The 11,853-nt window shown below is 37.8% G+C and overlaps 1 protein-coding gene across 1 annotated transcript; it reads right to left on the minus strand.

The window, feature by feature from the left end:
* Window positions 1-836: 836 nt before the first annotated feature.
* Window positions 837-2,023, minus strand: LOC120194919 (protein PHOSPHATE-INDUCED 1-like). The gene has a single exon (XM_039197089.1). It carries the CDS (start codon window positions 1,988-1,990, stop codon window positions 1,031-1,033), a length of 960 nt encoding a protein of 319 aa, XP_039053020.1. The 5' UTR covers window positions 1,991-2,023; the 3' UTR covers window positions 837-1,030.
* Window positions 2,024-11,853: the final 9,830 nt, after the last annotated feature.

Raw genomic sequence — 11,853 nt, forward strand, 5'->3', positions numbered from 1 at the left:
TACATTCACGAGCGAGATAAACAATAATCAACTATAAATGTAGAAAATACGAAAAATATAAATACATTGTATTCCCAAAACTCGATTTATTCAAAATAATTTTTCAATGTTCACACAAAACTATCTCTATAACATAAAGCTCAAAAGTTGTAGAGGCCCCAAAAAGGAATTAAATCTATTCAAAATAATTCTATCTCACATTACTCTAAAAGTTATGACATAATTTCTATTTACAAAACTTAAATAATTGGTCATAAAAAATTCTCATTTCATAAGAATTATTACCTAGAATAAATATTTAGGTTATTAAATAAAATCAATTACAAAAAAAATGGTCAACTATATTAAAATTACAATAAAACATTGCAAGGGGGAAATTGTTGTAATATTGTGTTTGAAAAAAAAAAAGAATTCTCCAAATAGTCTACTCAAACAATTATTTCTTAGGGTGTTTGGAACAGTAACTTGGAGAATACCACAAGATTGCTACACGCCTTCACCTCATTAACCATTTTTTTTGTTCTATAAAATTAAAGACGTATGGTAATATAAAAAAATCCCATAATAATAATCCATGTTTATTTCTTTTGAGATTGTAGAAAACATCATAATTCAGAAAATAATTTGGTGAGAGCCGTCTATGATGATTTTTTCCCCAACGCACTGTATGGGCGAGGAAGCCACATGCAAGTGGAATGAATGATTGTCCACAATCATAATCAGTTTACAAGTCTGGACATGACTAATATTCCTAATAGGCCCCAATTTTTGTTGTCAGTGGTTATCGTTATTCCAATTTCCAACAAGCTAGGTAAACGAAAGAGAAAAATTGGAAGTTTCCCCCAGTAAAGTAGGAACGGCTGATTGATTTGAATCACTAACGAAAACTCCAGAGTGAGAATTGTCAATATGATAAAAGCAAACCCAAGAAGTTTGCTGGTATTTTACTATCCGCATAATCATAATAAATTAACAAATAAAGAATTAAATCCTGAACCGTATACATTCAGCTAATCGATGCTTCAGATGGTTAGCTCAAAGTTGAGCAAGATGACGTTGAAGGATCATACAAAGCAGGAAGCAAGTATTTCCTTCCATTGTGACCATGAGCATTGTAGCTTGCACTAGTTGTCGCGTCTACAAGTAGGTTTCCTGCATATCCTGGATAAGCTCCTTTACCATAAATCCCGGGACAAGCTGACGAAGCCTCCAATGGTGCCTCGGCTGGGCCCTGGAAGTAACCATTTCCGAAAGGGTTGGTGACCGTCCCGGCAAGGAGGCTAGCCAAGTTGATCACCATGCCATCCAAACCCACATTGTTGTTTGGTGCAATCAAAGGTGCGCTTTGTGGTCCGTAGATCGGTTGATGGAAGGGCCAGGCACATTGACCGGGGCACTGGGTCTGGGAGTTACCAACCCAAATGTAAGCGAATTTGGTGAACTTCTTGGCCTTGATGTGACCACTGGTTGAGCCCAAGGCAGACCCATGAGTCCCACATCGGCTCATGCAAAACCCTTCAACAGCAACATCGGATGCTGTTAGAACAACGTTGATAGCATTCTTTTGGTCACCCTTGGATGCCAATTCAACGATTTGTTTGTTTTTGAGAGACTTCCCGAGTGAATAGTTTTCGTCGAGAATCTGTTTTCCCAAAGACAGGGAAAGCGACGATTTCTTGGACGAGAGGTGGTAATACTTCTCGGTTGTTTTCCACCACTGGGAAACCGAGGGCTGCTTATTTTGAAGCGGAGGGGGGGAGGAAAGGGAGGCAACGAAATCGGAGACAATAGCCCTCTCGGAAGGCTTGAATTTGCCATACCAAATCAAGTTGACAGTAATTTTTCCAGAAAGAAGGGGACCATTGTGGAATGTCAAGAGCTGCGGCTGCTCTTGCACTACTTCACTCAGCTTCCTTCCGGCCCAACATATTTGAAACAGAGCGATCACAAGGAAAATTTTCAAGACACTTTGAGTAAGGCAAGAACCCATCTTGATTTTCACAAGAAAGAAGAAGGAGAAAAATTTGGTGCTATATGATTTGGATTAAGTTATGGATTTAGAGAAGTGGGGGAAAAGGGGTATATATAGGCCTGGGAAATGAGTTTATTTAATGAACCTCAATTTCTTTAGAATTAAAAAAAGTGGGTATTTGGGGTTGGAGCTTCGTCATTGCCAGTATGCTTTGAAAACGAGGCGCAACGGTTTACCCAAGCCTGTTTTAAATTAAAAAAAAAAAGAGAAAAGAAAACAGTCTCCCATCATTCGCTCTACGTGCCATTTTATTTCACTCACCAATAAAAAATGGCCGTGATGAACAATGTCTGTAAAGCACGTGAAAACATTTTTCTTGAACTGAGAAAGTGCGGTAAAATGGAAGCAGATATATAATAAAAGTTACGAGATGACAGGCTGGAGTTAATTTTATTGAAGTAGCTGGCTGGCTGGGTGGACAAAAGTGGTGAACCCTGGGAATCCAAGGTGAACAGGCATGTGAGAACACGCGCCTGTGGCTCATTTTGATAGGGTTTGGCGCTGAGCTGGATCAACCCAACACAAGACGTTCAGCCAGCCAGCTAGCCCCAGGCCTCTTTCCCCCTTTTCAAAAAACACAGTGCTCCTGCTTAGTGTACTTATTGCAGGTTAAGGTTGGTGCTGCGGTTTCAAAGTTTAAACTTTGAATAATTCCCAAAATCGGTGGGATGTAATAATTAATGACTTAATATTATTTTAACCTAAAGTTATTTTTTTTGAGAAAATCGAGGAAGGTGATATATATATTTAAATAAAATAAGATTCAATGTATCAATTAACAAATATGTGGGTTTTACCGGTTTTTTTTTTTTTTTTGAAAAATCATTGGTGATTGGTATATTTATCGATCTAACATCGGTCAGATTATATTTCTCGATCTAACACCCGTAGCAGTAAAGTGCGCCCCCTGTCCCGCGCTATATGTTGATTTGGCTCACGTGGGGAATAGCGTGCCCCTTGATCTGCACTATACGTCACGTAGCGGTATAACGCGAATCAGGGGTCGCGTTATACCTGGTTATCTGACACGTGGGGTATAGAGCGGTACAGGGGCGCGCTATACCTTTAATTATCCACCCGTTCACACCTCAATCCTCCCTATAAATGCCCCCATCCTCAATCACTTTCATCACACTAAATTCTCTCAAATTTTCTCAATTTCTCTTAAATACTCTCTCTATTTAATGTATATTTTATAATATTTTTAATATTATGTATTTAATTTATTTAAGTATTTTACTTTATTTAATATTTTACTAATATAATTTTTTTTACAAATATATAATGGAAAACACTCTACTTCGCTTGGATGGAAATCATATATCTCGACACTTTGCTGATACGGTAACATTTTAACGTTTTAATTTAATTTAAATTATTAGTAATAATTAGTTGATTTATTTAATGCATGATTATTAGATTAAGAATTATTTTTTGTAATTATTTATTTTTAGGAGAATGACCGTGTATTAGATCATTTTATTATGAATCTTACGTTAGTGATACCTAGCTGTGTCTTGCCGTATTTAGTAGAGGCTGAATTTGGTTATATAGGTAGATATCAGGGTCACTGTAAGATAGAACCAGACCTTATTTCTGCCATAGTAGAGCGGTGGAGGCTGGAGACCCACATATTCCATCTTCCGTGCTGAGAGTGCACGATCACGCTTGAGGATGTTTCTATGTACCTGTGGCTTCAGGTGGATGGAGATGTGATATCAGTGATAGCTTCCGGTTCTTGGACTACTTTGTGCCAGGAAAATCTAGGATGTGTCCCGGAAAGTTTTATCGGAGGTAGGATACCGTTAAATTTGTTAGATGCCAATTTTCGGGAGTTGAGCGCAGACGCCTCTGAGGATGAGGTTAAGATGTATGCACAGGCACGCATATTGCAGTTGATAGGAGGGTTGTTGATGCCGGACAAATCGCGTAACCTAGTTCACTGCATGTGGTTGCGACATCTTAGCGACTTTCGTCTCGCCGGATCATTCAGTTGGGGCTCGGCAGTTTTGACTTTACTGTATAGGGAGATGTGTGGAGCCACTGACTACAGGCATAATGCTATCGGCGGATGTCTCCTGCTGCTGCAGTCTTGGGCATGGTATCGATTGCCCTTTTTATGTCCCGTTGTGAAGAACCCATTCGTATTTCCACTACTTCTGAGGTAATTATAAAACTGATTTTGTATATTAATAATTTTATACAGCGTATAATAATTTTTTTCCTTGAATAGGTGGTCTACTGATAGGAAAAATCATCAGGAGCTACCTGATGATTTAGAAAAAAATTAGGGTGCTCATCGATCAGTAGACTGACACACATGTATGAATTTTAATGTTTAAAAATCGATTTTAGATTATAGTTATATAATTAGATTATTATTTTGATAAAAAATTATATAATATTTGTTTTAGTTTGAATGAGTGTCATATTGTACTGATGATGTGAGGGCGGTGATCCCACCTGAGTTGAGGGGCCCATCAGATATTTGGATGGCGATGGTCCCTCTGATCTGTTATGCGACCGTCTAGTAACACTCTACTGATCGCGTGCTCTGGCAGTTTGGTTGTTTTCAACCAATTCCGGAAGCACCTCGCAATATGGACGAGTTACATAGATTAGATAGACGCGGCAAGACAGATACAGATTGGATGGTGAGGCATCATGAGTGGGTCGTGTTGTGGGAGGATTGACATCGGCGCCTTCCCTGCAGAGAGCCCATTTTTTATGACCTCTTGATGTATGTTGATAGTTATTATGAGTGGTTCAACAGTAACGAGAAACCATTTCTGGTTCCCGATGATGCACGAGGGCAGACCTTTCCTTGACGTCGACAGAGACGTGATCCGATACAGCACCATCGTCCCCCGACTCGTGGACGGAGAACAGGTATTTCCGGTTCATCCTCAGCTGCACCAGCAGGACCTTCACAGCATCTGCCGCAGCCATACATAATGCCGCCATCGCCTTTCCATTACCAGATGTCGCCGCCTTCACCTGGTTTTAAGACCCCCGTCACCGCCACCGTCACAGATGACCCCTCCTGGAAGCTATTATGGGTCTATGTTTGTAGATTCGACTTGGGGTTCATATGCTGGATATTTGGCGGGTTCAGCCTCATCACCCATGGCCGCAACACAGACACCTCCTGTACAGTTTTCACACTCAGCGATGTCTAGGTTTTCCCAGTTTTCGCAGGCCGATGGGATAGTCAGTCATACACCTCCAGGGTCCTTATTCTATGGAGGTGCTTCATCGTTATCAACTCCTCATCAACCTAATGTATCTGCTCAGGATGACGACGATGACGACGACGACGGTGATGATGATGACAACGAGGAGTCAGAACCAGTGATATAAAGAAATCCTCCTCGAGACCGACAGCCACCGCCCTGCGGAACACATTCGCGTCGCAGGCATCGATAGATTTTTTTTTATTATATTTGTATTTACTTTATTTTGTTAAATTGTAATTTTTTATTATTTCTCATTTAATACTTACTTTATATTGTTAAATTTGTTGGACTTTTTTTAATGTATTTCAGTTAATTTTGTTTATTACCATTTAATATCAGTTATTGTCATTTGGTTATCATTTAATACTTATTGTGAGTTTGTTGTATTTAAAATTATATTCAAATACCAATTTGGTTATCATTAACTTGAAGTGAATGCAAATTAAAGTACAATAATTATTATTTGATAAATAAATACATCATTTCCGCATCAATTGTTACTTGATGACAACAGAAGTGGACATATTTTTCTCGTGTGTCCTAGGTTTCTACAATGGCCACATCTTCTGTCTTGTCTAGATCTTTCTCGAATATCCATATCGCAATGAATTCGATTGGATTTTGGACGACCACGCTCCCTCAATAAACTCGAATTTGGTACAATCGGAAACATTTTGAACCTCATCAGGGTCTTTGTCATTACCTATGGGGGGGAACTCAAATTTATATACCTTAAAAACTTCATATAGTAGGTATACGAGATCCACAAAATGGTTATAGTATTGACGTGTGTGCGAGCAAGCTGCTATCACATGAGAGCATGGATACTTCATAGCTTGAAAAAACCCGCAGTCGCACGTTCTGTCCCTTAGATTTACTCTTAATGACACAACTTCAATCTCTTGAAGAGGTCGTGACAACTCTGTGACACGAAACATTTCATGCCTTCTAGATAAGCTTGTTACAGACATTCCATTTGATGCATCAATTTTTTTCTGTAGATCTGCAACTAATCTAGGGTGATAGACATGACCGCCTTGCATCCAGGTTTGAGCTTGTCCACCGAGCTTCGCAAAAAATGCCCCCAAACGAAAATATGTAGTTTTTACCAAAGCCGCTACAGGTAAGTGACGTGCACCCTTTAAGGTTGAATTGATTGCCTTAGCCAAGTTGGTCGTCATGTGTTCATATCGATATCCACCATCATATGCGTTCGTCCACATTTCTTTATCGATGAGGCTGATGTAATCGTATTCTTCCTCGTTCTTCGCCCGTAAATCTTGAAGCATTGATTCAAACGTTCGAGGAAGTAGTTCGTAACCTGATAAAAAAATGTATAACTTACTAACTTGCTTTCTTTACAAAATTAAAATGATCAAAAAATGTATAACTTACTAACTTGCTTTCACTTACCCATGCGCACAATTAATTGACGCTCATCATTCTTCTTGTACCTTCCATGATAGTTCACAGCAATGTGTCAGAGACAATACCTATATTGGACAAAGGGTGGTTGCCACATTGGACCCAAAGACTCCATTGCTGCTTTGATCCCAACTTCGTGATCTGAAATGACACATATGGTTTCCCTCATGATAACATGTGCACATAAATTTCGGAGGAAAAAACCCCAAGAATGTGTATCTTCTCCTTCGACAAGAGCAAAAGCAACTGGAAGAATGTTGCGATTGCCATCTTGGACAACTGCCAATAATAAAACTTGCTTGTATTTTCCATACAAGAAAGTCACGTCGATCTGGATCACATGCTTGCAGTATTTGGCAACATTAACGCACTGTGGGTAACTCCAAAAAACCCGATAAAATTGGCTTCGATCGCGAAGAACTCGATCATTATGGTATGCATAGAAGGTTTTGAAGTCCACAATTGTCCTAGGATTCAACGTCCGCACCAGCCTAAACCAACCTGGAAGTTCGTTGTAAGATGCATCACATTCGCCATGAAGTTTGACAATGGCATTTTGTTTTGCCAACCAAACTTTTTTATAGGAGACAGTGTACTCATACTGCGATTGTATAGCTGAAATCAACATTGCAACAGCTATATGAGAGCTTGCTTTTACCATGGGCATGATGACTTGGCATATCATTTCAGAGTCTAAGTTGGGATGATCTTGGTTAACCCCTCTAGCACAACATATGTGAGTATCGTTGTATATTGTTAGTTCCCATATGTTGTTTTTCCTCTTCATTTTCGATACGCGAACCATCCAATTACATCCGTTTTTGTATCGGGTACAATAATATACATATTTTTCGGTCGTCGATCGGTTGACTCTGGACTGAATAGAATTACGTATATTGTAATTTTTTATAGCCATCATCGCTTCTTCTTTGCTTGAAAACTCCATGCCTAAAGATAACTCACCATTATTTATTGATGAGTAATATCCATAGTCACCGAGATGTGGCATATCCGTAAATTCTGGCTCGTACATTGCACCATAATCAGCTTCATACATGTGTGCAGGAGGGTTAGTTTGTGTCACATTTCCTGTAACTTCATCTACATCATCATCATCGGAGTTGAATTGCGGTGATTCTGGGTGAATGAATAGTCCAGTCTCAGCACAATCCGCACCAGGCTCACGAAGCGGTTCTTCTGGTGGAGATGATTGTTCCTCCATGCGCTCCACATTTAGGTCGAAAAACCTACTACTTGCATGTCTTCCCCTTGAACTAGAAGGCATATCGACATTGAGATAGAAAAAGCTCGCAGTCGAATACCTCCCCCTGGAGCTTGAAGCCATCGTGTCAAATGAAAACTGCATAGATTGTTGCGTCGATGACATCTCCATATTAAGGTCAAAGAAATTTGCAGATGAATGTCTTCCCCTTGAACTGGACACGGTGTTACCATACGGATTGTTCATGGACTCACCTCGGTACATATCGTAAGGAGTTACGGATGAATGTCTCCCTATTATGACATTAAAATCATTACACATTACTGTAGTCGGGCTGTCAACTTGATCAACTTGTTCAGCCAGCCCATAGTGGGAGCTTAATGATTGACCCCGAACAACACGCACTTGAACAAAATGTGCATACATCTCAATAGCGGCGTCTGAATAATTACTTTGAGCTTCAACCATCATTTGAACATCATCATTGTTTGAAAGTTCGAACGTTGTATAAGTTAATGGCAACAATGATGTTAGAAATCTGTACTGCAACGACGACATTCTTCTACTACTTCCAACATGAATATTCCTCGAAATCTTCGTTATCAGCTCCTTAAGATTTATGTTTCTCTTGAATGATATTTTAACACGCTCATTTGATACGAAAACAACGTCGGTTTCATCTTCTTTAATTTCACCCATCATAATAAACAATAGCTGAAACTCGCGCCATTCTTTGAGTTTAAAAGTGCGACAATATTATATCTACAAAAAAAACTGAAACAAACCTGATTAAATAAATTATATATGAACGAAAATATAACACAATAAATTTTTTACACATCAACGTAAATAATTTAAATAATATAATATTATATTATTACCTGCATCGCAAAACTATTTTGACGTATGCTCCCGCTTTTCAATTTTACAAACATAAAAATTAATTGAAAATAATTAGTATAATATTTTTTCAAATAATGATAATAAACAATAAGTATAATCAAAAAATTATAACAAAATTACCTTATAATGAAAAATCGCACGAACTTCTAAATTAAATATGAGAAGATTGCCTGAATTATTACTCGTTGACGGAATTATTGTATTAATTTATAAGTTGAGAGGAGAGATGCGATGAGATGTGAGAAACTTAACCAGCGGAGGAGAGTATTTATAACCATATAAGGCGCGGTACCTGCACCGCGCTATATTTAATTATTCATAAAAGATATAGCGCGGACCAGAGACCGCGTTAAATATAATTCCGGTATAGCACGGGCGTATAGCGCTGCCCCTGATCTGCGCTATACCCCTACGTGGCGTATAGCGCGGATCAGGGGGCGCGCTATACACATGTATAACCCATGTCAACGTATAGCGCGGTACAGGGGGCGCGCTATACCCCACGTAGTGCCAAATCAACATATAACACGGGGCAGGAGATGCGCTTTATTGCTACGGGTGTTAGATCAGAAAATATAATCTGACCGGTGTTAAATCAGTAAATATACCGATCACCGGTGATTTTCAGAAAAAGCACCGATTTTACCAGCATTTTCATTTCATTCGCGGCTTACAAGCTAGTCTACTATACCAAATCAAAAGTGTAACAGTTCAAATAACCTAACCCTAAATTCACGAGCTTAATTTTAAACTAACACTCAGAAATCACGAGGCAACCTAATTTGTTATTTAAGTAATAACTTAGATCACATGATTCTTGTATCTTAATTAATATTCAATTAGAAAATAAAATATTCTCTTAAAGTAATATTATATTATGTCGAATTGGTTGCCTATGAGTCCACTTACAATGCCCTAAAGTCCCGAAATACTCAAAATATAAAACTACTACTGCGCCGTGTCTGATGGAAATTACTCCCTGCCTTGTCGAATACTTACAGACATTTTCACTTATATATCCGGTTTTCTAACAGCAACTTGCAAGGTTTCTTCTGTTTGTTGCGAATCTAAGCCTCTTATGCATTACTTTCAAAAATCACATTAACCATTATCTTGTTCACAAAACTATTCTGGAAGTAATATTTTCTTGGGTAAATTATGCATTTATTATTTAAATTATCAATTTTGGTTCGTTTTAGTATTTAATTTTTTTAAATTATACCTAAAGTTTAGTTTCTATTTCATTTTAATACCCACAATTTGAAAATTTAATTTTTATTTCATTTTAATATCCCGTTCAAAATTTAACATTAAGTTTTAAAAAATTAAAATGTTAGGTATTAAAACGAACCAAAACTGATAGTTTATGTACTAAACGCGTTGAGTTTTTAACGGTCGATACTAAAATGAAATTAAAACTAAACGTTAGATATGATTTTAAAGAAATTACAAGTTTAGATATTAAAACATAGTAAAATTGACAATTCATATACTAAATAGATAGTTCACCTTTTTTTATTATTATGATCCTTGGCAGAATTTCATGCCCCCTACCATATTGACTCTCTGATAGCTTCATCCATGGTTATCAGCTTCAAGGTCCAGCTTGTGGACCTTTTATTTCCATTGCTTATGTGTAGGTATCATCCATAAATATTTGTGGGTTCTATTTCACTAGTAAACCCAACCTGTGAACTTTGTTTAATGTTATTTTATTGCCTCTGGGTTGTAGTTACATAGAAAAGCGTGTACTGTTGATGGCGATGGATGTTCCTTCCTCATTTGATCCTTGTTCTATTATGGATAAACTCATCTTTTGACAATGTAAATATTATTTGACACACTTGCAATATATTAATTACAAAAATATTTAATGGGAGTAATAATTTTCTTAGATAATTTGTATTTTTATATATTCAAAGAAAACAATAAGATTCTACAACCAATAAGAGTGCATAAAAAATTCAATATTCAGACACGAAGACTTCATTTCATACAAAGTTACGAGACCTATCAATATCATGTGAATTTCTTTACCATATAGTCTAAATTGTACATTTTCTTTCACCAAAATGAATATTTCATCCACATTTCTAGCTAATTCCCCTCTCAAATAAGACAGATCACAACATTTTGAAACCAGCTTGAGCAGTAAGGTGAACAAGGATTTACCAGCTTGAGCACTTTCTCAGAAGGTGCCGCAGTTGTGGCTCGACTGAATGTCAAATATGTAATGATAAAGTGATAAGGTAAGATCAACTCTCCCATTTTTCCACCTGGGTCGACATTGCATATTCATTTGCAGCCCATGGTTTTGGTGCTGGAAAAATCTGCTTAAGCGTGCGACTAGTATAATATTATATTCGGTTAGACACCTCGAATGCCGCCAGAAGAATAGCATCCTGCCTGACCTTGCTTTTTTGTTCCCATACTTTCAAACATGGTCACCCCCAATGCTTTGAATTCTTCAAAACCTGCACGAGTGATGGTTTGAAACTAATAGGTTAATTAAACATTCAATCGTGTAGTACTCATCCATTACGGAGACAGGCAAAAAAGTAACATCGAAGCCATGACCATAAATTAATAAATAACTGTGAATGTATTTGGAGGGTGAGGGCTTTCAAGTTACATCTATGGGTTGATGAAATGTCTGGTGAAGTGAACCAGTAGCAATATGAGGGCATGACATATTGGCATTGGCATCCATCCCTATAAAGCATGGGATGGGGAAGGCTCTGGTCTATTTCCTACAGCAGTATAGTTCAGTTGGAGCAACCAAAATATCCTGGAATGATAATCCCATGATGATGATGTGACAATGTACTGCAGCTTTGTCTGTGGATAAATGGAATTAAATGATGAAACTACCTCACCAATGTCTCCATAGATACTTGTTTTCTTGCAGAACATTGCATCTAGTACTTAAAACCCGTACAATTGATCATTTAGCCACGATGGTAGATTTTGCAGAGTTTGTGAAACCTAAACTATCTGATTTTTAATTAAGGTATCCGTGACCTAGTGAGACCAAG

This window comes from Hibiscus syriacus, unplaced genomic scaffold (genome assembly GCF_006381635.1).
Source record: "Hibiscus syriacus cultivar Baekdansim isolate YM2019G1 unplaced genomic scaffold, ASM638163v2 tig00117005_pilon, whole genome shotgun sequence".
Taxonomy (NCBI): Eukaryota; Viridiplantae; Streptophyta; class Magnoliopsida; order Malvales; family Malvaceae; genus Hibiscus; species Hibiscus syriacus.